The sequence below is a fragment of the Limanda limanda genome, chromosome 11 (assembly GCF_963576545.1).
Source record: "Limanda limanda chromosome 11, fLimLim1.1, whole genome shotgun sequence".
NCBI classification, from domain to species: domain Eukaryota; kingdom Metazoa; phylum Chordata; class Actinopteri; order Pleuronectiformes; family Pleuronectidae; genus Limanda; species Limanda limanda.
Window position 1 is genome coordinate 23,100,307 of NC_083646.1, and position 26,236 is coordinate 23,126,542.

The 26,236-nt window shown below is 41.1% G+C and overlaps 1 protein-coding gene across 1 annotated transcript; it reads left to right on the forward strand.

Moving 5' to 3' along the window:
• Positions 1-25,804, forward strand: LOC133013997 (TGF-beta receptor type-2-like). The gene is made up of 10 exons (XM_061081093.1): positions 1-188; positions 6,134-6,278; positions 6,399-6,589; positions 14,197-14,486; positions 14,569-14,817; positions 14,924-15,037; positions 15,470-15,607; positions 17,183-17,324; positions 23,412-23,539; positions 24,621-25,804. The coding sequence occupies exons 1-10, from the start codon at positions 104-106 to the stop codon at positions 24,879-24,881; spliced, it is 1,743 nt and encodes a 580-aa protein (XP_060937076.1). The 5' UTR covers positions 1-103; the 3' UTR covers positions 24,882-25,804.
• Positions 25,805-26,236: the final 432 nt, after the last annotated feature.

Below are 26,236 nucleotides of genomic sequence, written 5' to 3' on the forward strand. Positions count from 1 at the left end.
GAGCGCACGGCGCAGCGCACGCAGCACACCCGCTCCTCCCCCGGGCTCTCACACACTTTACATCGAGTCTGGATGACAGTGTCTGGACGCGGGACGCAGGAAGATGGAGGGACAGCGTAGTTTTCTATCTTCCCGCGGAGCTTTATCTGTCTTCTTCCTCGCTGCGCTGCTGGAGACCGGGGCTGTCGGTGAGTTACGCACATCCTGAACTCTAACAACACTGCGCCATGACCTCACCACGGCTAATGTCAGCCTCGGTGTGTTTAACAACAAACCCAGTCTCTGTAGTTTTACGCGGCATGTGAAACATTCCTTCCGGCGCGTTACGCATGGATCTGCTGAGAGCCGAGGCGCAACAGGTGACTCAGAGCAGACTGACACATGCTCTGTTGTGCTCTCTCCTGGCCGCTCCTACAGCAAAGTACAGGAGCCTTGTATCTAACAGCACACGTATGGTTATATGGTTCAAACATGACATGACTTACATGGTGAATCATTTGTTCGCAACAGAAAGACCTGTCAGTGTTCCTGAAATCGGATCATGGTTTATAGAATAAGTTTTATAACAGTGAGGCTGAATAACATTTGTGGTGTTTATCTCAAAGCGAACATCAGATTTTGATATTCAGTGCAAGATAAACTCCTTATGACATATTATTGTATTAGCCTTACACTTCAGTCAGTCAGTCAATCAATCAATCAATCAATCAATCAATCAATCAATCAATCAATCAATCAATCATTATATAGCCCTTATTCACAAATCACAATTTGTCTCATGGATCCTAACAAAGTGCCCATAACCCTGAACAGTAGTGAGGAGAAACTCCAAAAAACTCTTTAAACAGGAATTAAACTGAACCTCAGAGAGAACCACATGTGAAGCATCCCTGCAGAATGGACAGACGTGTAAAAGATGCTGCTGGAGCAGAGCTCTTCAATAAAACAACAGTATTTGCAGCGTTCATAAGAAAAGACAGTGTCCAACATAAATGAAGAGGTGTATCGATGTTTAAAGGCTTTATTCAAAAGAAAAAGTTTGACAGAGATGAAGGGAGCAGTAATGACAACTGTAATGATGTGTTATAGTGAGTATATAGGCGCATTGTGGTCAACATTATCAAAAAATATCCAACTGTATAATACTAAACTGTGGGTTTACCCCTTTAATGCCTGAAAAAAATATTAAAAATAAAATTATAAATAAATACAACTTATTTGACACTATTTGTCTGTACTCTTCAGCAGATTTGTGGTCCTGGCTTCCCCCCCGAGTTATTTACTAAAGTTATGTTTCATGTTCATTTTTTATGAAATATTCAAACCCAGTCATGCATCGTTCAATCTAAAGGACACATTCCACATCTACTGGGCATCATTTTATACACATTTCCCGGACATTTAGACAAACACATTTGTTATCTTTGATTGAATTGATCACCACTTTGGTTTAGAATTAAACTCTGGGGTTTTAAACAATGCATTGCTCGAGTTATCTATTCCTCAGTTCCTTATGATGCTAGTGTTGGGGCTAACGCTTTTAAGCTTTATCATAAGGTATTTGCATGGTTGTAGTTCTACATTGAACCTTGCTGTAACTTAAACCGTGGGTTAAGACTTGACTCCACCTCTCATACTGTAACACCTCCAGTTTGACAGGTGGGTAGATCGGATACCACCTTCAGATGCAAACAAGCTTTAGCTGTGGAAACTCATGTTATGTGTTGGCACTTGTCTCCTTCCCTTCTCCCTCCTCCTTCCTCCTCTTATTCTACCCGCCTCTCTGCTGTCTGTTCCTGCCCCCCCCCCCCCCCTTCTTCCACAGAGGGGTCTATTTTGAACCTGGAAATCCCACATACCAGAAGGACTGTGTGGTCATGCTGCATTGTATGTGTCACAAATAGACACACACACACACACACACAAACACAACACACAGACACACCACACACACACTCACTTAAAGACATATAGACTTTCACCCACATCCCCAATTTTCCTCCATCAATACACATTGTAGAGAGCTCCTCAGGCTGGAGGAGGCAGCTCACCACCAGGACCAGAGCAGCTCGACCTTTTGGGCAGCAGGGCCTGAATTTGTTGCTTCTATCTTTTCTTTCTTTTTTTTACTTTCCTCATGTTTCCTTTCCAGGGAATCTTCATCTTGTCAGGGCAGAGGCCACCGTGTGCTTGTGCATTTCCTAATCCTTGTGCTTAGCCAAGACGGTGCCAGGACAAAAGTTGATTTGAGGATGAAAACTTTAAATGAGAGTTGAAAGGGAAAAATCACTGAGAGGACTTTGACTTTGAATAGGTACATGCCTTTGATTTACAACAGGGGAATTGTGATTCACTGACTTGGGGCTGCTGCACACAAGAGGATTTTCAACTCTTGACTGATTTTAAAAATGTGGCAGACCACAGACATAATGACAGATTTAATCAGTTTTTAATCCTATAATCTTCATGAACACACACACTGGATGATTTGGCCACAACGTCAGACCAAGCACTTGCCGCTTGTAGGAAAAAAATTCACAGTGGCGTTTCCAAACACTTGAGATCTCACAGAAACTTGCCTCTCTTCTTCTTCCTCTTCAATTCTTTATGGTGGTTGGCACAACTTTTAGGCACATTACCGCCACCTTCTGAACTGGAGTTCGTAGCACTCGTGGGATTAAACGTGTCTAAGAAGAAATACAAACATGGATGAGGACCAAGGTCGTGTGCTCTGTTTGGCAGTAAATAAAAAAACAAAACATGGATGAAGTCGTGGCTGAGAAGGCGTAGCTATATATTTTGCTGCACGAGCTGGAATTGAGTTGGTTTTTAGTCACAGCTGTACAAGTACGCACCTTCCGGTCCCAGTCAGCTCGTGTGTTTCTCTCCAAACCGATTTGAGATCGGGGAGGCTCCGACTCAATCGATAGCATTAAGATTATTTTGAAAGTACCCCACACTTCAGGATTATTTGGTTAGATATTCGGCACAGAGTAACCACCGTTTGGGAACGCGCTGCGATTGTTAGAAGGGGTAAATCAGTTCTATAATCGTATTAGTGAAGTAGCCTTTAATCAAATGTCACCATGTGTTTATTTTAATGTAAATTAGATTAGAAGTCAGTTCGTTGATGAGCCCTTGTAACTTTGTGATGTGTGTGCGGGCCCCGTGCAGTCCTGCAGATCCCTGTTTCCTACTTTGTTAACATGATCTTTACTGGGATCAGTGAAGACAAGAGAAGAGAAGAGGTTGTTCACCTTAACCACTCAGATAGGCCTCCCTTTGATTTTTCACCATATTAGTCAACTTCCCCTTTTGCGACTCACTTCGCTGCATCTCCGGGTCAAAGGGAGGAAGGAGGGATGGAGGATGGAACCTGAGAAAGTCAAAGGAGGAGGATAAAGACGGGAGGAATGAGAGGATTAGGGCCAAGACTGTGAGCGAGGTGGATTAAGTCAGAGTTACAAAAGTAGGAGGATAACTTTCAGGAGCAGATGCAGAGAGATCAACCTCCTGCTGGGGCAGTTATGTGGCCCTGTGCTGCCTCTCTCCAGTTGTCTCCCCTTGTTTCAGTGATCAAAAAGGATTCTTACTTTCAATGTAGTGTCAATGTTGCATTGCTTCAGAAAAATGTCATCTTTGCAGGGTTTTTCCAGCCTAATTTGGAGGAATCTTCACATCGGAAATAATGCTTTTTAAACTTACTATACTTTTAAAATGCAGACACATGGATTTTAAAACTCAACCTCCTGTGTTTAATGACACTATGCTTTATATGTATCTGGTGTGTAGATTTTTCATTTTTTCCATTCACTTTTGAGCAGTGTGGAGCAGTCTTTCCTGTATGTTGGTGATAAATTAGAGTCAAGTTTCCTGTCTGTCCTTCTGCCCACTGTGAGCTCACATCCTCCATGGTTTGGAAAGAGGAAAGGGGGGAAGAGAGGAGGAGGGGACAGGACATAGGGGGGGATATTTGCGCTGACGGGAAGGGTGTCTTTAGTTTCAGTGCTGATAATGCAAAGTTTTGCTTTCCAGATGTTGGATGGGATAAAATATAATGATATTTTGAAAGTTTTTTTGGGAATATGGGAGGAATGGTTTTGCATTTTGAGGAAAGACTATTCATGTTCTTGCAGTGACAGATAGTTAACATTAACAAATTGATATTACATATGAATCAACTGTTTGCTGGATGTATGTTAGACTGAGCTGTGTATCTGAGCTTCTAATTTTCTTTGTCATATCAGAAAATCAGATTTTATGGCTATTTGGAGAATTTTTATTGGAGTTTTATACACCATTAATCATCTCAGTCTAGACACTGCACCTTTTCTCGTGCAACCATTCAAACATTGGTATTTATCGAGGTTATCCATCGGTTGTTGTGCCAGTTGGCCACAGGTCACTGTAGCGTGATTTCACCTCTGCAGCAACAGCAGCAGAAAGAAATATCAAATTTCAATTATAGCCCCTTCAGGAGCCATCAAGAGTCGAGTTAATGACAGTCCACACTTTCCTCTGACGCACACAGGTCACTGCTGTTTTCATACGGTAATTTCTCCTCATGGACCATCAGCAGGAAAAAGTGCAGCAGTAATAAAAGAGAAAGTCAAAGTGCTTTAGCATCTGGAATTATGACCCACATACCACCGCAGACCTGCGTGCACAGTTACCTCTGACTTTGTGAACCGGCACAATACGCCCAAACTTCAAAGTGAAGTAGGTTGTAAAGCTGCGGCCTCTACGATCAACAGCACTGTTATTTTATTATAAATCAAGAAAATTCACCTGGCATTTTTGGAGTGATGTTTTCTTTTGACAAGGCACTCAAACTTAACGGCACTGCAGCGATTTATTAATTGTCCAGTAACATGCTACTCAATGGCATTTCTTGGGAGCCTGAAATCCGAAATTAAATATATTAATTTACTTATAGGGAATATAGGATTTTGCTTTTTTACCATGAATATAATCAGACTCAAGTCTAATTCAATTTGTTTCATTATATACTCCTGCTGCTCATTCAGATTCTTTCGGTCTCTTTGGCCCTTTGCTGCACTCAATTAGCAGGTCTGATTTGTCATTTGTGGGTTTCAGCTTTCTGCTCATTCACACTCACTCCTGCCCCTTAGACACAGTGTGACAGAATGGGTTTTGAAAGCACACTCCAGTTACCGTGCTTCCTGTTAAATGAATAACCTGGCCTATGCAGACTATGCACACACACCCATATAAACACATACTCTAGCAGGGAGGTTGAGTTTGATGACATGTAGGGAGGGTAATGAAGATTCATGCATGTTAAACATGATGTCCTCCCCCAGCTGGGTTTCACAGGTCAGGTCTGCAGACGTGCTTCTCTGTCAGGTGATTTAAGGATAACACAGACTGCACTGCTAGTAGTTGTTTTGTCTAGGTCTTGGATTTATCTTGTGTGGCCTGCTGTTTGTAAGAGAGAGGCCACTTTCATCATGGTGAAGTGGTGTCTGTTAGGCTGCTTTCTAACAGGATCCAGTGGACATTCTCCGGGGGGGGTTGCATGTGTGAAACACAAATGTCCAAGTGAGAGCCTCCGGACTTTCTGCGGACTTTCCCCGGCCAGCCGATCAAGATAAAGTCTGCAGAATGTGGGTTGGAGGCGTAGGCGGCTCAAGTCATTCTATCAAGAATGAGGAGATGAGATTTGATTATGAGTCAGCACAGGTAGCATGCATCCATTTAACCCCATGTAATACTTTCCAACTTGCCAGAGTGATGAGATCAAACAACTCTACCCCAGGACCGAGTGTGCTTTCTTTATGACGTGTAAATGACAAGTAGCAGCCATGTCAACAACAACTTCCACTCAATGAGGTCATGTTAAGTCTCTGCCATTTCTAAGTCTGAGCCTTTAGCTGTGTCTCAATCCAGGGGCCACGTTCTTCGGAGTATGATTGCCGACTGGACCCCGTCACCAGAACTGAAATGACATTTAATTTGTTGCATCATGTACTTATTAGTTAACCGACATTTTTTCGCACCAGGTCAAATGAAATATTTGAGAAAAGTGGTATTAGGGGTTGTTTGGTTTTCACTGTGATAACTGTCCTGACATTAAACCAACCTGACGGATACTTCTGTGTGTGTCCTACAGATATGCCACATTTTTACCCCTTCAGTCAGCTCTGTAAGTTCTGTGACCTGGAGCTGTCTGTGTGTAGTGGAACAGGGACCTGCATGTCCAACTGCTCCATCACGTCCATCTGCACAGAAACCAACGAGGTCTGTGTCGCTATCTGGTAGGTACTTAACAGCTGCAAATGACTGTCTCTTCAATGTAATAGATTAGATAAAGGATCAGCTCTTGATGGAGACACTGTTAAATAATGACATTTCTACTCTGTCTGTGTCTCTTAAAGGAGGAAGAACGACACAGGCTTCTCTATCGAAACTCTCTGCCACAATCCTTCCAAGCCGCTGTATGGCGTGATGCTGGATGACTACAACAGCTCCACCTGTGTGATGAAGGAGAAGAACACAACAAGTGGGATGGCTCACCTTTGCTCCTGTACCGACGAAGAGTGTAACGACAAGCTGTTATTTTCCCCCAGTGAGTAGTAACATCCTGTGATGAGATTAAAGCTGGAATCATCGATACATTGGGGGTGTGGAAAATATTCAGATGGATGGAAATGCCATTTTCAAAATAAAGCTCCTCCTAATCAATTATAAATCACTAGATCTTATCATGGAGTTTGATCATACGAATCATATACACACATATATATATAACAAATATGTTTGCCTCTTCATTCAGCTACTCTGAATGTGTTCAATACACATGTTTAAGCGTTTCATTATGGTTGCTAGCTGTCTCGGCCTGCTAATGCGTGTGTGTGGGTGAATGTGTGTGTAGGCCAGCCACACTGGAGAGCTCAGACATATGGTTTCCTGTCTGTGTTTAACTTGAAGCAGAAACATCTCCAGCACATGGTGAACAGGCCCTAAAGACACAGAACGCCAAAGGGGTGACTGACAGTAAATTCAGTGTTAGTCACTTCCTCGGTTACAGCATTAGTAAAGCAGATAGAATTCCTCGTGTTCAAACTAAACCCTAACATTCTATCTGATTTGTATATCTCCTGCAAATAATATGGGAGGTTGATGGAAGGCCCGGTGTTGAAACAGACAATCCTTAAATTGAATTAGCTTTTTTGCTCTAGGGTGAAAAACCTCAGGTGGGGCCTCCTCACGTCTGTTGCATGAAGTACAGTTTCTACAGCACACTTCCCATGGCAGATTATTATTTTATTGGGGAGGAAATTGGATATGTCTTGCGGAATTATAACAGCAAAACAATAGAAAGTGACAGTTTATTGTAGAAGTGTTTTAGGAGAACTCACTAATGAGTAAGGAATAATTGTGAAGTAGATCCGGTTTCTTAACACAGGACATGAGAACAGCCAATTCCAAACAGTCAGGTTCAGAATTAATGGGTACTGCACCAGTTCATTGAAAACTCAGATCAATTATCTATTTGTAAGCTCTTGTTTGCCTGTCGTTCTCACTGGGATGTAACCGTCCAATAGGATGCAAACACCAACATGTAACTTAGAGAATGATAGCAATTCGAGCCATTCATGGATGTGCTGTTAGAATGGGTAACACAAGTAGAGGGAGATACTGGGATGCTGTGGAGGACATCTTCAGACTTAGGGGTGACACTTGCTCATGTTACTCTGTTAGCGTTTGTATATTGTTTCACCTTCTAGTCTCCTTGATGCATCAAGTCTACATTCAAATCTTCTGCATAAGACATCGGCTGCTGCCTGAGTTCTCCTTTCACCAGCTTCCAGTAAACTTCCATAACAATGACCAGCTCTGTTAGGCAGGTTCTTCTATCCACTGCACACAGTTTCGAAACAAGCTGGAATTTTGATTGGTGGTCTGTAGCTGATGCTCTCTGTCGCCGTCTGTTCATCTTGTTGTCGTTCCTTACAGTTATTAATTAGCCTGGGACAACCAGAAAAAGCCCTCCAAAAAAATGCAGGAGGTTCGTTCAAGGATGTGGACAGTAGTTTGTATACATCATAACCTGTGTCATCCTGTACTCCCCCCTTTACACATACACACACACACACACACATCAGATCCCTGGGATAAGGGTTGTGATTCCTTCCTCCCATTGAGGTCACAAGTAGAAGGAAGTCCTCGGCTGTTATTTTGGAGCACTGCCAGAGCTTAAATGCCTCACATTGTCTTCCCCCTGCATTACATTCTCATGACGTGCTTGTAATACGGTTTCTGCATGGGGAGTTATGAATTCTGGTGTGTGTGTCTGTGCAGTCAAAAGTATGAAAAATGTCACTATGAGGCAGTTAACACTTACCAGCTTATGTTGGACAAATCAGGGAGAAGTGATCAGATGATTAAATAGTAAATTGGAGTGGCTGTTTATCAAAGCTGCTCATTGATCAAACAGCTGTTTTCAGTTGCGAGATAAGAAGAGAGAGAGAACAAATTATTTAATCTCTCTCAACCAGTGTTGCCTTGCTAAACAATCATGCACATGCCATAAACAGTTTGACGTCAGGTGGTAGACAAAACTAAATAAGGTTTTGAACTTGATGCATGATGCCAAATGAAGGCTGATGCTGCTCTACATGTGCTGGGTGTGTAAATACAAGAACAAGTAGTTTACATGTTGCGCTGCCCCCAAGTGGCCAACAAATTAATGAAAGCAAGTTTAAGATGATACCCAACAGAGAATGTGATCTATCTCTCCGAGCCCCAGGCAGTGGTGGTAGTTTTGTTTGCAGGCAGCATGGTGGTGGATTAGTTTAGTTAGAACCTGACAATTATCAGAGGCCTCTCTGTGTAGAGTTTGCATGTCCTGTGTCTGTGTGGGTTTTCTCCTGGTGCTGTGGCTTCCTCCCACTGTCCAAAGTCATGCAGTTTAGGTTAATAGTAGACTTTAAATTGCCTGTGTGTGTGAATGGTTGTTGTCTCTGTATGTAAGTCCTGTGATAGACTGGCTACCTTTCCAGGTTTTATTCTGCCTCATCCAATGTCAGTGGGGATTATCTCAGCCCTCCTGGTTGGTTAGTTGGTTGTCAGATTGATTGATGTTTTGTTTGCTTGTGAAAAAAATGTGAGGAAGTAGGCCGACATCCGTCATCATTTATCAAGACAGTGTGTTAACTCAGTGACAGTGAGTCCACATACTATTATTCATTGATATAAATCATTTCGAACAAATCGTTTGCACTCAATTTTGGTTTTATTTCTCAATTTATTCACCATTAAAGGTTCAGTGTGTAGAATTTGGTGACATCTAGTGGTAAAGTTGGATGTTGCAGCTTAATACTCCTCACCTCACCCTCCCTTTCCTAACATGAAAAATAACCTGCGGTAGAGAGGACTCGCTCCTGATGGAAAGGCTCATTATAGGTTAGAGAAAATATCAATTAGTAGATTTAGATAATTACAAACTAGTGAAAACATCACTTTAGGATTAGTTCTTATTCGATTTCTTCCATTAGATCCCCTTCACATAAATCTTACACACTGGACCATCAAAGTTGGCACATTATCCACTGCGGTGTAGCATTGCCAGATTCAATCCCGATCAATAATGGCTCCTGATGCAAATAGTGCTACTGCAACAATATTGGTTGAATTGATCATAACTGAGCATCATAACTAACTCTGGCTCGAATTTCTTGTTCATTCAGCATTGACGGTAGTTTTAAAGTTTAAATACAATACAGGAAAACCCCCATTTTAACATGTTTTTTCTAAACTAGTAAAGTTTAACTACTATTGACTTTCTCATCGACGATTATCCCTCTCACTGAGAGACACAGCAGACGTTTCTACTCAAGATCCTGTAAAGATGATTTCCAGCAGACTAACGTCGCCTCTGACAGTGTCAATGCAACATGTGTTTTTGAGCTTATGAACTAGTTTCAATGAGAAGGGAGGCAGTGGTAGTAAATACTGCCTTGTTGTAGTAACATGCTGATGTTATAAGTGGTGTATTTAGGGCTGTGCTGTGGTGAAAGTCAGTTTTATGTGCTTGGAGGCACACTATGTGAGGAATGAAACAACAGTAGAACTAATTCATTTCTGACACAAATTCCTTGACTCAGTCTGTGTTTTTGCACTGATGTCACCTGATCTGGTGGGTTATTTTGACATCCCTCTTGATGAATAAAATGTTCCTCGTGAAAGGAAGTGGGGATTTTGAATGCCAAGGGATGTTTCTATTTTGGTGGTAAAGACAAAGGAAAAGATATAAAAATATGTAGAGTGGAAAATTAATTAGGATGACTTCTCGATGTAGCCTGCAAAGGGGAAGAGGAGATGAAGATGGATATGGAATAATAAAGGGAAAAAATGGCTCTGTGCCTCATCCAAGATCTATTTTTTATTCTTATATTTTACAGTTCCCCCTTAACTGTGAAATCTTGGCTTGTCATCAGTGAGTATATCATTCATTCTGTCACACAGCAGACTGCTTCATAGAGATATGACTCAAGCAGGATGATTTAAAGCTGCAGAAATAGCAGGAAAAGAAGAAGGGCAGCTTTAAAAAAAAAGAAGCAGATGGAATGATAGGAACAGACCAACAGAGAGATGATGGAGGGAGAGAACGCAGACCTGCAGAACTATGAGCCATATTCATGCAGCAGTCGGGTTGCAGAGGCCGCACTGTTACCATAACAAGTAAATAGTGAGCATCCTGGTTTTTTCTTCACATCACCATAATACGATAAAAGTCTGGGTGGCTAGTTATTTATATACATTTAGGACATAACTTGGTTTTGGTAAGGTAACAAAATTCATGTAATGCAGAAATAACCTTTAAAAAAGTGTGTTCTCTTTTGTGCACTGAGCAGAGGTTTGAGTTATATTTCTTGTAGATGGCTCAATAAACTAAAATCTATACACAAAATCTATGACGCACATCGTAGGTCTGCTGAAAGTGTGCTTCTACCTCCTCTGTTTTTATAATGCCACCCATCACCTTTTTCAAACATGAACTCATGTCTGGCTCTGTGATTTTCCAAAGAAAACACTGTAGTTCCTATAATGTCACAACAAAACACTGAGAAATTAGAAACTAATAAGAGCATTAAAGACGTGAGTCAGAGACGGCAGCATTTGAAACCTTACCATTCACATCCTGAAACACACACACACGCTCCCTCTACTATTCCAAATGACGTGTCAAACTTCATTGAACGGTGCATGAGCACTCTGGCATCATGTTTGGAAAAGGCAACAATAGTCTCATTACCAGTTTGTTTTGGCAGTTTGGCTTTGCCAGTGTGTTACCTCAACTACACACTCCAGTCGTAGCATGAGGAAAGCAAGGAAACAAACCTAAAACCTCCGAAACCTCCAAGCAATTTTCAAATCCTTAAAGCATACACACTTGTACAGGCGCATGGAATGTGAGAAGTACCGTCTGACCGTCTGGAGGTCTTATTTCACAACCCACTTTACTACCAGACTCTTGAAGTTGTGTCAAATCTAAAAATATGCACGTGTGTTTGTGTCCAGAGCGTTCTGATTCATTGTATCCGCAGCTCTGCCCTGAGCTGTTTTTGAAAGATTTACTACTTTACAATGACAAAATTACAACCACAAATGAAGATATTATTCATCTTGCTGAGAGCGTTTTTTATCTTGCTTCACAGTACATCCAGCTACATGATGGATTCAAAGACACTCACTTCTATAAAGAGAAGTTTAACATATATTATAATGAACTGTCAGTTGATGTGTCAGACTCATAAAGTCAAAATACTTGTAGTTACAAATATCAGCCACAGCACGTAGCAGAATAATTGGCATAACGTATTTATGGTCTTTACATTTAAAACAGCAGTTTTGTTTTTGCTGTCTAGGTGACACGGTGTGTTAGGAGGAAATTCACTTTTTTCTTTCAAAGTTGAGATCACGTGCAAATCTTCTCTCTTTACCAGACGTTTTAATTTGATTTTGCATTCCAACACTGTTACTTAATAATGTATTCAATCACAGGTTAGACTTTTACATTCATTTCAGTGCTCAGTCATTATGTGTGTATATAACTCTGAAATGCAAAATAGATGTAGGCTGGTGCAACCTTTTCAGAGGTCAGTCCTTGGTATGACTCCAGCACGCCAAAGTGGCAGCTTCGCTCAGGAGGGTATTGTTCCCCCGAGAGACAGAGTGAGACTCTTTTAAACGGCGCCCTGACCAGAGCAGACCAGGACGGGCTGGACCAAGCCAAGGCAGACAGGCTCTCCACTGTTTTCTGTGCTCTGAGGGTTGGCTAGCGTTCTGTCAGGGTTGGCAGTCGCAGTCCGAGGAGGTAGTTAATGCTTGAGTTCAGGGTTCTTTTGGGGGGGGGGGCATTGAGCTACTCCAGGGTGGGCATTGATGTCCAGAGGAGAGTATGGAGGGAAAATAATTTATGTATCGAGTTATGTACAGATTCTGTCCTAATTAATGATTGATAAAAAAAATTGGGTTTCGGGCCTTTTGAGCTTTTTCGGTTTCTGAAGTAGAACATGCAAGAAAATATTTTGAAAACCAGTACTATCTCATTAAGCTTTGAGGGCAGCCCTGGCTACTGGTAGTGACCACTGTGGTGATGGAAAGGACAATATTTACAGTACTCTGTGGAGCAGGGGAGAGCATGAGAGGAAATGACTGAGGAGGTTGCTACTGCTGCAGCAGCACCCAAAACACACACACACACACACACACACACACACACACACACACACACACACACACACACACACACACACACACACACACACACACACACACACATTAGACTGTCTTCGAAAGACCTGCCTTTACTCCACTGCCATCCCTTTTATTTAGTTGTCTGTGGGATGATTAGATGTTGCTCGGCTATGCTGGATATGGTAAAATAGGTAAAATAGGAATGCAGACACTGTTAAGATGACAGTCTATACCAGAGTATTATATAACAGATGTTTTTATTGTCAGTGCCTCCGTGCTAGATTCAAATTGCCCTCATATGTAGGTAGAGGGATTCACAGCAAACAGTGAAGCATGTAATCAATTGTTAGTGTCTATATCTCTGTATCTATATCTCTAAAACACAATCAGAGCAATATTAAGTTGCAGCTCACATAAAGCAAACACTTCCCTCTGCTGCCAGGTCATGCAACTTTTGTATTCCTGACCATATAGCTGCTCAGTTTGTGTTGCTGTAGTATTAAATTCATTGTTACTATTAACTAGTTTTCCTGCCGACAGTTTGTCCGTTTATCTGTAGCGCCTCCTCAGGTGAGCCCACACATTTGTAACAAGACAGCTTCATGGTACAATGATGACAAACAGCATCACCTTTGATCATTAAAATACTTGCTGCTACTCAGATGATCTGGTGTCGTGATGTTCTGCTCAGGACGGCTTTGTTTCTGAGGGTCCGTTTTTATAGGTAAACAACGAAACATAACTTGCTTACTTAACTGAAAGGTCAGGAGGGCATGCAGTAGGTCAAGCCGACAGTGATCGCCCTCTGCTGGTGGACAAAGTTATCTCAGACTGTCTGATTATTTTTAATTTGAACGGTTTATTACAGGTTGAATACCAACTCCCCCCCAAGTTAGAATTAATGATAGAACCTGACAGCCCAATCTTGTGTTGTGTAAAGTTTAGCAATAAATCATACAAATGTGAAATGCACTGTATTTATATAGCAGTGTTTCTTCTATTAAACTACAGCTAATAGAACAACCAACCCTCTGGAGACCTCTTGAACCGCAGCCCCCTCATAAACACATCCAACTCTTTTCCTGAGCCTGCAAAACTAATTGACCTACAAAAATAAAACAGTAAATAAATGAATGGTTATCTTTCTGGTAAACGTGAACCAACAGCATCAACATTACTTCACAGTAATGTCACAATCAATGTCCTGAAAGCTTCCACTTGAAATGTTGTTCAAAATGACTGACACTCCTTTTCTTCAACAACCCACCTTAGTTTCAGAGGCAGAGAAATCCCTCACACATTCAGGCATCTTGCCCCCAACCCTAAAAAATGTAACAGCAAACAATCCTGACTCGTTGAGAATCTCTTCATAGCAGACCCTTATGATTCTTATTCCTCAAAGCAGCACCTGGTAAAATATATGTTCTCTACGCATGTTTATTCATCTCCATCTTCTATGCTCTTTTCCAGTTGTGGATCCAACTCCAGAGGATACCTTAGTGTCTGTGATCCTGGTGAGCCTGCTGCCCCTGCTGGTGATGGGGATCATTTTAGCAGGAATGCTCTACTGGTACCGAACTTACCGTAAACGCCTGCTCAACCAAGAATGGGAGAGTAACAGTAAGAAGCGCAAGCTAAGGCTGGACTGCAGCGACGCCTGTGCCATTATGATGGATGATGACAGGTCAGAAAGCAGCTCGACCCATGCCAACAACCTGAACCACAACACTGATCCACTGCCCATAGAGCTGGATGCGCTGGTATACAAACTTATTTCACTTGTTTAGTGAACATATTCTGCACTTTGCCCTTCTGACTAAAATGATAACTTCTCCCTGGCAGGTTGGCAAAGGTCGCTTTGCTCAGGTATTCAAGGCGAAGCTGAAGCAGACAACCTCAGATCAGTTTGAAACTGTGGCTGTGAAGATTTTCCCCTATGAGGAGTACGCTTCCTGGAAGAACGAGAAGGACGTTTACTCCAACACAGACCTCAGGCACGAGAACATCCTCCACTTCCTGACAGCGGAGGAGAAGAAGGTGGAGAAGCAGTACTGGCTCATCACTGCGTTCCACCCCAGAGGAAATCTACAGGTGAGGTCACCACTCAGGTTGCCCAGCATTAAAGACTGATATGTTTCAGATGTTTCAGATTGGAGATTGTCTTTTCATTCTCTCTTTTCATTCTCTGCCCCCCCAGGAGTATCTAACACGTCATGTGATCAGCTGGGAGGAGCTGCAGGTTTTGGGCAGCTCTATTGCTCGGGGTGTTGCCCATCTCCACAGTGACCGCCTCGCCTGTGGACGCCCTAAGGTAGCATACTGTGAATTAATGAATATACTCATCAGAAAATCTGATGATAGTTGAAGGAATTTCAAAATTGTGTGCACAGTTGCCTGAATGGGGGATACACCAAGTGTCCTCATGGGAACAAAATGTGTCCAAAATGTAAGGTTATATAAATATGATTGTTAGATTAGGATTTTTTTCACTGCAAACTAAATTTTTGTCTGATGGTTGTGCTAGAGAACAGGTCAGGGGGTCTCACAATAAATATTTATAACTAATTACATTGAAAGGAGACCTTGTCATTGTTCATTATAAAATATGTTACGAGTTAAAATACCTATCTATTTGTTTGCAAATGTAAACTCTATTTACTCTTTTGATTTTTCACGGTTGGCCATTGTCTACTTGAAAGCTTTTATTTTGAGATTGACACCCATATTTCTATTGTGCCTGAAGGTGCCCATCATCCACCGTGACCTGAAGAGCTCCAACATCCTGGTGAAGAATGACCTGACATGCTGCTTGTGTGACTTTGGCCTGGCACTCTGCATGGACAGCAGCCTGACTGTGGATGACCTCGCCAACAGTGGACAGGTCAGATTTCATCTTTGTATTGTGACGAAGCATAGTTCCTTTTTTAAAGACTTTATTAAGACCAGAGGCTGATTTGAAAGAGGACACTGTATGTCAGCAAGTCCTTTAATGTCTGCCTGTGTTAAATAGAGATACAAGCAGTGGTGGCAGAAGTACTTACATATTTCACCCAAGATAACTTCAACTCAACTTAATAAATATTACATTTTAAATACTGAAATTAAAAGTAAAGATTAAAAGCAACTTGATTATATCACTATAGATCAAAGTTGTGGGCTCAATCTAAAGCTTTAAAATACATATGTTATGGAGCAGAAGGATATTATACCTTCCATAACTGAATAAGACTATAGTACTTGTTAGGTCCTGTTAAACGTCCGTTTACAAATAGTGGTTTGTGCTGTTGTTTTATAAGCTGATACAAATTATAGGTTGTGCAGAGTTAGTTTATTGTCTACAGTAATGATGCCGCTATTTACCACCAACGCCCTGTAGGACAACCGCTTTGGTTTAAGGGGAGATCTTACTTGTGCTTGTTTGTTTTGCCTCCTTCTGTCCAAGAATTCGCTGACACGCATCATGCAGAGCGGAACACTCTGCTCCTGTTCCTAGTAATTCATTAAAATGTTCACATCATGATCCCGGATTGTCAATACCGGATGTTCCATTTACAAATGGAGGCTCGAAATTCCCAGCTGGTTGGGTGTAATTATGACTTTTGTATGTGCATGTGTTTGTTCATGTGATTCAGCAACAATCTGCGAAGAGACATGAACTGACATTAACTTTTTTTTTAATGCATAAAAAATGTCTTCCACAGGCAACAGTAGATATTATGTCAGTAATAAACAAATAAAGTAATAAACTATGGTATTTTTGGTAGATTAGATGTTATGCAATGGTGAAAACCATTTTTCTGACTTTCCAAATTCTAAGATGAGGGATCATTTTGTCACTTAGTAAAGTTTCCCTTTTTGTAAAATGCTGATGGAACGCAAGCATTCTTCACCATTATCCAAATGAATACAGATTTGTGCATCATTAGATGCTACAGACCTCCTCTCTTCAGCAATGTGCTAAACCAGCAGCTGTTTCCTTCTTTTACAACAGGGTTACATAATGCTTACAGATAGTAATGGGCCTGGGCGGCACCAGCCTGCCCACATTACTCACTGGATCACTCAGCCAACTTATGTATAAAAATACATTTTGTTAGATGTACGAAAATAATTAAATATAGACTTGATTTATTGACATATTCTGTGTGTTTAATTTGTCTTCTGATTAAAATGGGATCGTTTAAACATGAGTGTAACTGCACAACACCAAACAACTTTTTAGGAATGAATAAAAGTAAACACAATGTTGGAAAACACAACACAAACCACTTCCTAATTTCTATTGAACCAAAGAAAACAGAAGTCTCCACTTAACCTGGCCTACATGAGCTGTGGGAGGAAGTTGTCTGTGTGTGTGTGTGTGTGTGTATGTGTGTGTGTGTGCGTGCGTGCGTGCGTGCGTGTGTGCGGGAGTTTTGTGTGTATTAACCCTCTCCCTTGTGTCTCTGCATTGCAGGTGGGTACAGCCCGTTACATGGCTCCAGAGGTTCTGGAGGCCCGACTCAATCTGGAGAACACTGAGTCCTTCAAACAGACTGACATTTATTCCATGGCGCTGGTGCTGTGGGAGATAACATCGAGGTGTGAAGCTATCGGAGGTCAGTCCACCCACAGACATGGAATACATGAACACACACTCACATCGGTAGCAAAGCAACTCCTGCTGAGGTGAATAAGTGTCATCCAGATGCAAAGCAAGCAATGCTTGACCTGTTGAAGGTAAAAGCATATATTAATTAGATGATACCAAAGTGGAAGCTATATCTCTCCTTACATCTGTCACATAAGGATCAGATGTTGTCAGCTTGCATTCCTTTTGTAACGTACTGCCCAAAAAAAATTATTAAAAAAAGTTAAGAGTTGCCTTAACCAATGTCATATCTTTCAGAGCAGTTTAAAAACCTATTCTAAATAATTGTTGTCTTCCTGGAGAAAGAGGTGGGGTCTTACACTTAGATGACACAGAGAAAAGATGTCAAGAGAGTTTGAGGTGATAAGAGCCGACACCAATGTCTGTGTGTTGTCAAGACAATCACGTGATCTCCGTCACTTCCTGCCTCTGCCTGTTGCAGCCTCCACCTCTCGCCTGAATAATGAGGAGGATTTTTTTGCCTCTGTGAAGGCGTCTTTGCAGAGAATCTCCTGCTGCGTTGTGCATGTGTGATTACAAACTGCGGCTACAGGATGTAAATGTCGGGTTACTTCATCAGGATGATCACTGTATGACAGTGCAACGTTTACAATTTAAATTTGAATTATTTACTCTTCCACAAATTTCAAGTAGCATTTTCATCCAGTGCCTCTGCCTGTAATGTTCCAATGCATGTACACGTATTAGATAGAATACACTGTAATCTGAGTTTATGTACATCTATGCTAATAGGGTGAACTGTGTGTCTGTGTGTGGTTGTGACCTACATGCACACAATATGTTCAGGTTTCTTACAGTGAGTGAGGGCTTGTGGGTCAACAAGGAAGCTGATAGTCTTGTCCGTCAGAATTCACTCAGACCTCAGCTCCAGGGCTGCAGCAGGAAGCTGAGGAATGACAGAAATGTGAGGGAGGCAATCTGGACTCTGCTGTTGCCCTTCTTTGGGCAGGAAATCAATACGTGAGAACGGGATGGGACTCCTTACCTGATTTAGCTGGCTCTGCATGTGTGAGTGAGAATGAGTGTGTCCATGGTCATCATTTGAATGCAGCTAGTACAGGGGGCATTCCTGGTTCATTACATTGAGACTTTACATTTATTTAAAACAAGATACAAAAAAGAAAGAAAGACTGTTGGCTGTTCTGATTATGTATTTTCAGTATGTAATGTTAGAAGAGTACAATAATTTATCATGATGAATTTCTGTAAACCCAAGTTTGGACAAATATTTTTTTTATTTCAAGAGCAGGACTTTCCTCCAAGCTAGTCATGCAATTAGTTTTTATTTAAACATAAGAATAAGTCTTACATAGAATTTGAATCTTTACATGTGCATTTACATTTATAGTCATTTTTTAACATTGATACTATATTACAATTACATTGAACTTTTAACAAATACACAATATTATTTTATAATTTTGCATGAATTAAGAATATTACATAATTATTTTAAATACTTTCTTTAAAGTTTAAAAACATAACAGTTGACAATCGTAATAGATGTTTAACCTTCTAGTTTTGCATTGTTAATTTGATGTAATATGCTTTTATCCTATGATTTAAAAAATATCCAAACCTCAGCACTCAAATGCTACTTTGCACTAAACAAAAAATCTTGACTTTCCAAAAACATCTTCACTCTTATATAAGTTAAATTGCAGTCAATCTTAAAAGCAGTCGCAAATTTTCCTGTTTCCTCCCATCTCCTCACTCCAGTTGTTCTCCAGTGGACTTTTTTTAGACAGTCTGAGACATTTCGGAACTAGACAGTCACATTCCAACATTGGTTTGTCTTTGTGTGTTTATTTCGGAGTGAGCTACTGGACAGTTTCCTCTGTCTGCCCTCCAACAACAGGGGACAGAATGGTGGGTAAAGAAATACTACCCAGCGCTGGTATTGTTGTGGTGGTCAGTTATAGCAAATTCTCTGTGTGTCTCTGAGCATTTTATTTACGTATCCTGATTTAGCTTGCCGGGCGCGGCAGGGAGCTGAGGGTTATACTGGGTAATGGAGCGAGGCAAAGGGTGAGGGCTGTGCCAAAGACCTTGTGGTCCATGGAGGGAGACGGCCATGAGCAACAGCTGGTGAGGGGATGATGTTTATACTCCACTGGGGCAAAGGCTTAGGGATAGAGGGCATTTAGTCAAAAAGTTAAATAATCAAAGGAATGTGTTACATATTGAGCTGTTGACAGAAGATGATTGACTTAATTTGCAAACTCTAAGCAAGGGTTCCAGCCAGGCTTGCTTTGTGAAATGCTCAAGAAATATGCCAAATAGCATCTATAAAACATTAATTAACACATCTTATTTGTTTACACAAACAGGATATGGAAATACAACATTTATGGTCTTAACAGAAGTTATATATTTAACCTTTTTATCAGCAAAGAGCTCAATGGCCTTCTTAAGTCATGTTGTCAGCTAGCATAGAAACTACACAGAAGTGCAGTCGGATGAATAAACTGTCACTCAGCCCCCTGTAAAACTACATATTGCACCTTTTGCATTTCTATTTCCAAATGCACTTCATTTTTTACCACTGGAAACAAAAATATTACCAGGCATGTTCACTTCACTCACAACGGCAGTTTTCAGACATGACCTCTGGAGGATGTCTGCAGAATTGGGTCCAGACTTTCCCCAGAGTTTGCCTTTCATACATTAAAAAAAGCAGCAGGAGTTTCTTTGGTCAAGACTCTTTTACTCACAGAAATCTGACAATACAAGCCTAAAGATACTAAGTTGATTAGCTTATCATTTCACTTTGACGATCATGCACAAATGCAAGTGGTGAAGTAACTTTCAAGTTTTTCAACCAGCAACGGTTTCAGGCCCATATGTGCATGAAACTAGATTCACCTGCTAGTTGTAAAAGGCGTTTCCTTCTCTTAGTTTAGACTCTTAAAGCCCCATTAAAACACCACAGTGGTACTGACGTTTCACTTTCAGCTCGCTAATGTGCTGCCCACAAACCTGCCACAGGAATTCAGCCCACAACTTTCTCTAGTGTGATGGGTGGGGGGTGGATGCTTTAGATGGAGAGAGGTTTAGTTTGGATGAGAGCGTGGTTTATCAGAGGCTGTGCAGGTTAATTTGTTCTGATGTAGTATTCGGCAGAGATGTCGGATCAGTGTCTCGTTACATGCCAATTGAAAGTCTCAAAGATGGAGCTGGGTTTCTCTTAAGATAGTGCGTCCCAGACAGTACAGCTGTCTGGGACCACAGAGATTTTTTTGCTAACCTCCAGGCCACAAAGGTTTCAGACAGATAATCTAAAAAGGAAACTGTCCTAAACCACTCTCCGCCCCTCAGATTGGATATACCAGGGTTTTAACCATGGGCCCCAGACAGCGAGGGAAAATTGTGGCTGAGGGTCTGGTTGCAGTCTCTTGTGTAATCTGTTCTCAAACCATGGACGAAATTCTTCTCATAGCTTTCAAATGTCAGGAGAGGGAAAAACAGGCCGCACCTCTTTCATACACTGCAGTGATAGTATTTGTCTGTCTGTTTCTCAAGATAGGAAAAGAAAATAGGTGCCAAATCAACATCCAGGCAGGAAATTAGATATTTTCCACTCAGTCATGTTTTAATGTTTAAAAAGCACTTCACATCTTTTTATTCCAGTTTTAACTTTCAGTTTTCTCTCTGTTTGGTACCTATACCAGCTCCTCTGCAGGAGATGGAAACAACAGAGAGCTGTGGACAATACCAGCCTGGGCATTAATAAGCTCCAGGGGAATGGGCTGGGTCCGACTGGGTCCAGCTGGGTCCTGTTTTAAAACACTAAAAAGTGGGGAAGTTCCACATGTCAAAAACAGGAAGTGTGGGCCTGTAGAGTCAGCTACTCTGCACACAGTCTAAATCCCAGCCCTCAAACTTCCTGTCCGGGGGGTTCCACTCCAACCTTCCCACTTCCTGTGTTTGAGGAGTCAGCAGCACCACAGTGACCTCATTTATATGAAACTAGCAGCTTCTCCTAAATTTCATCAAACGACCCTGACACCAACGATACAGAGTAGTTCAACCGACATTTGTAGACGTCAGGATTCTTGATCCAAAGATTTGTTTAGTAGACCTAGTTCTTAGGTCCTTCTGGTCATATCACTTCATCTTCATCTGCAGGTGGAGTTTACTCAGATGTATTAGATATGCAGATTTTGGATGGCCAGAGATATCCCTGAAGTGCTTAGATGTTATTTTCAAAAACAATGCACTTGATAGCTACCATAGAGTATTGATCGGGACGTGAGCAATGATGGTTACACACATCTGACCAATCATGTGTCTGTCTTAACCGTCAATCAGGACATTTTGCAATATTTTTACTAAAACCAACTTTCTAGAAAAATGAACACTTGGACACACATCAGCGTTTTAAGAACTGTCAGAAACCATTGTTGACAAATATTGAACGAACAAGTAACTTAGCTTTTTAGTTAGTTATGTCATACATTAACATGGGGGAAGCATGGTTTATGACCCATACTGCAGCCAGCCACCGGGGAGCAATTAAAAGGATTTGGCCTTTGGAGATGTCATGTCGTTTATCTTTATATACAGTCTTTGATTGCTAACAAAGTTGTTATAGCAAAGTTTCACTAGTAGATTTATATTGTTACGTGCCCGCTTCAGAGACGACAGGGAACTTTTCTCCTTATATGTAACTTTATTAAAGCCAAACGAACATGTCACACTTCTTGTTCATAACTCCAACACTCCTAACATCAACACTTGTCTTCTTCACACTATCCTCATTCACCCCTGACCTGCCAACAAACCAGCCAATGAGAGCCTGCCATCCCACAACCCCTACAACTGTCACATGCCCCACCCCGACCGGTTCACTGACGCTCAGGACATTTCAGTAATTATTTAAAACAGTGTACTTAGCTGAACATAAGTCATAACAACCACATAGCAGTCAAACGGAGCATAAACTTAACTACCAGTCCGTTACAATATTTTTGTAATACCCCAGGCAGTTATTTCAGGCTAACAGGACCAAGGCCCTTTTTAAATAAATAGGGCGAGAGTTGTAACTGTACTTTCAGTGGACATGGCAAATAAAAACTGGATATATAATCATGAGTCAAATGTGATTTTTCCCTTAAAAATGTTTAAAATGCTTTTTCGCAAGGATCTCTGGCGTCAGTGCAACAAGACGGTTAGCATGACTGATGTTACAAAACAATTGATATGGGTTTTTAGTTTTTGTTGTAGTTATTTTTTACACAGTTCACAAAGTAACATAGTCACACAGATCTGTAGCTACGTACAAAATAAAATATTTTATTCTTTATTTTCAGACTGTTCTCAGCTCCTATTTCCACAATCAAGAATATTTTTTTTCATTTTATCTTACTTTTTTTTTTTAATTGTTTTTTTAACTTTGCAGCAAGTAGTGTCTCCTTTCATAGCAATTGTGAGATCCTGAGATTCTTGTCTTTGGGGCTGGAGACTGACTGCAGCTGTTGTGAGTTCAGCTTCATGATATTTGGACCCATTCCCAGAACTTTGTTTTTCATTTTTTATGGTTTCAACGTTATTCACTCTGTTTTGTCTGCTCTGCTAGTTCATCCAAAACCAAATGTTAAAGAAAAAGCAGAGTTTTTCTCTATAGTATGATGTTGTGAGTACTTGTGTTTTAGCAGAAGCTGATTGGTTGTTTCTAGAAATAATCAACATACAAGTGCCAAATTGAGCATTTCCCTTCTCATGGAGACATCATAAAAAAAGGTTTATTTCCCTCTGTCAGCATTATTGGTGCCAGTTTACGAAGCTGGCAGCTTCAGTGAAAACCAGTTCCGTGGTTTGTGGAGGAATGACCTCATTCAAGGATGCGTTTACACAATCTAATCACATTAACCCCACGGGCCACCTGTTTCACTCTCATCCTGTCATAAACTCTGCATATGTCTAGTTGATAAGTGAACATGTTGAAAATGTTGTAAATGACAAGAAGAGAAGGTGTTGTTCTTCTCTTCAGACTGAGCTAATGATTTACGATTGCTTGTGTTTGTGTTTGCAGAGGTGAAAGACTATGAGCCTGCGTATGGCTCTAAAGTACGAGAGCACCCCTGTGTGGAGAGCATGAAGGACAATGTGCTGCGAGACAGAGGACGACCTGAGATCCCCAACACCTGGCTCAGGCATCAGGTCAGATATACTGCTCAATATGTTTATATACTGGAGCAATAATTGCACATAGGCATGTATTTATTAAGGTTATTCATGTTACTAATCACATGTTACGGGAATCAGCCTTATTTCATGGGACTAGAACCATCTGTATTTCTTGTAAAAAGGACTGCTGTGAAAAAAGTACCCACAAATTTTTTTTTTTAAAGTTAACGTGTGATTAAAATACATGTTAAGAAGATTGTTTTTGACAATAAATCTTTGTATTACTTGTGCTGTGCTTGTTCGTAACCTGCCTGTGTTGCATGGTCTGTTCACTTGTCCTGTGGTGATCATGCCCGTAATTCGCGATAGACGACATCATCACTCAAGTGCCAGTCACTGCTGCTACAGAGCACTGGTCACCTGTTTATTCAAAAGTTTTTTTAATATTGAAAGTATTGCGTGTCCCAATCAGACCAAATTCAACATTGCACTTCCAATACAAATGCCACATGTGAGGCCAATAAGATAAACGGTTCTTAAGATGTGCGAGTCACAGTCAGACATGCTGAGATTTGTTGAATTAGTAGAGAGATATATTGCGTGTATTCAGAGATTGAGTGTTTAGACCACGTGTTTGGAAGAATGTTCAAGACTTTTTTTCCTAATTGAATCTGCATGAAGCTGCGTTTGGCCACGTGGGTGGCAACACACAATATTGTCTTTTTCAGACCTAATCAAGTCTGTATGACAAAAATGTGTGAGCAAAAAGGCACCTCTGTATTCACCCAGAGTCTGAGGACAACATTGTTCCTGTCCAACTGACAATTTTAGTATCACTATTCCCTCTCTAGTTCACCAGCTAGCTGCACAATTTGTCTTGTTTATCAGACTCTGTAGTTTAAAACATTGTACTGGGTTCAGCACAGTTGCTTCTTACCAAACCATGAACTGAGACCAATGATGACGATGCTTTCAGTGGCACCCCCGTAAAAGGGGATACCGTCCATTTCTTTAACCTATGGCTGAGTTTTCAGGTGGTCTGCTTACCGACCCTTTCCATATTAGGTCAGCACCATATGAACATGTTACTTCATCTATCTTCCTGTCATTGCAGGGTGTGGCTGTGATTTGCGCCACAATAAACGAATGCTGGGACCACGACCCCGAGGCCCGACTCACAGCGCATTGCGTCGCCGAACGCATCTCAATAATGGAGGACGAGATTGACAAACTTTCCAGCCGCAGCTCCTCAGCGGAGAAGATCCCGGAGGAGCTGAAGATCCCTGTAGAGCTGGAGATCCCGGAGAAAGAGGTGAAAATCACAGAAATACAGAACATCATCGCTATGGACTGCTCCGTAACCGACGAGAAGTGAGCAGAGGTTTGTGGACATTTTTTTAACAAAGGCACTACTGCGATGAGAACTCTCATAAGTGATATTCAGGAGCTGAGCTCTTGTAGGACTTGGAGCCAGGATGAGTCGAGTCCCAGTCTCATATCTGATTCTAACCCAGCAAAGATAAACCCTGGGGGATGGTTTCGGACTTCACCGTTCATAAACTGTATCAACTCACCCTAATCAGCCAAAAAGCTGAAGAGCCAAAAAGCGAGAGTTAACTGGAAGCTTCCAAAGATGTGCAGGGCATGGATACAGTGTTTTTACCAAGTGAGACAGGTGCCTATCTGAGTTGAAAGGTCACTTTCTGTTTGAGAAATGAACAGGGCAATAAGTAGTAAACCAAAGACATTTAATGTGCACTTTACCATTTGATACTCATGCATTATGGATGTTCCATTTTGATATCTCTGTTACTCGGACATGTTGGAGTTATGAACGCTTTTGCATAAAAGTGCCTTTGTGTGTGTGTGTGTGTGTGTGTCTGACTTTGAGCAAAAAACTTGGCAGAGATGTCGCCTTAACACTAACAATGCTGTGGACTCCATCCCTCAAGCAGGAATGTGTGTGTGTGTTTGTGTGTGTAAAACAAAGTTGTCTTTACACAGCTATACTTAAACCTTGTTTGACAAATAAACAAGCACAATGTATATAGTGACAATAACTGTAAATAAGAGATGATTCAGCCAAAAGGGAAAGTAATCCTTCTACTTGTCTTTGAATGCAGAGATTTAAAAAACAAATTAATAGAGATGTATTTTCTAAAACATTTTGTATGTTTTCTGTTTATAGCAACATGAAACTTAGGAGTGTGCCAAAGATCTTTTACACTTCTTTACATACAGTATGTCACATGTAAAATATTGTAAACTCTATTGAATAAAGATATTTCTGCATACTGAGATTTTGTTTGTTTCTTTTGTTAATTACACAAGATACAAATTCAGTGTTATGGCTACATCCAATTCTTACTCTTTCAAACTCTTACCATTATGTATTTTTGGTCAAATAAAAGGAGCAATCTCAAAATGATATTAGCTCTTCCAGCTTCATGTCTGTGCAGCTGTTTTCAGACATGCAGTGAACTCAGGAGATCCTCCAGGCTTTATCCTAAGGGGCCAAATCTGTGAGGGCAAATGTCCGACTGAGAGCCACCAGACTTTCTGCAGACAGCCTCCGAGCATTAAGTCTGCACCGAATACAGAGGAGCTGATGTGAGAACACAGCAGGAGATTCTCCACGCGATTCACCTCGAGCAAGTGGGTGTGCTGATGATGTTTCTAGCATGCCACAGATACAAACATAAATATGGATGATATATGGATCAGGATGAA

What these genes read in the sequence shown, in the direction of transcription:
- LOC133013997 (XM_061081093.1), top strand. Translation starts at nt 104, where the DNA reads ATGGAGGGACAGCGTAGTTTTCTATCTTCCCGCGGAGCTTTATCTGTC. An exon ending in GCTGGAGACCGGGGCTGTCG is followed by an intron (nt 189 to 6,133) that starts GTGAGTTACGCA and finishes TGTGTCCTACAG; the next exon opens with ATATGCCACATTTTTACCCC. An exon ending in ACCTCGCCAACAGTGGACAG is followed by an intron (nt 15,608 to 17,182) that starts GTCAGATTTCAT and finishes TCTGCATTGCAG; the next exon opens with GTGGGTACAGCCCGTTACAT.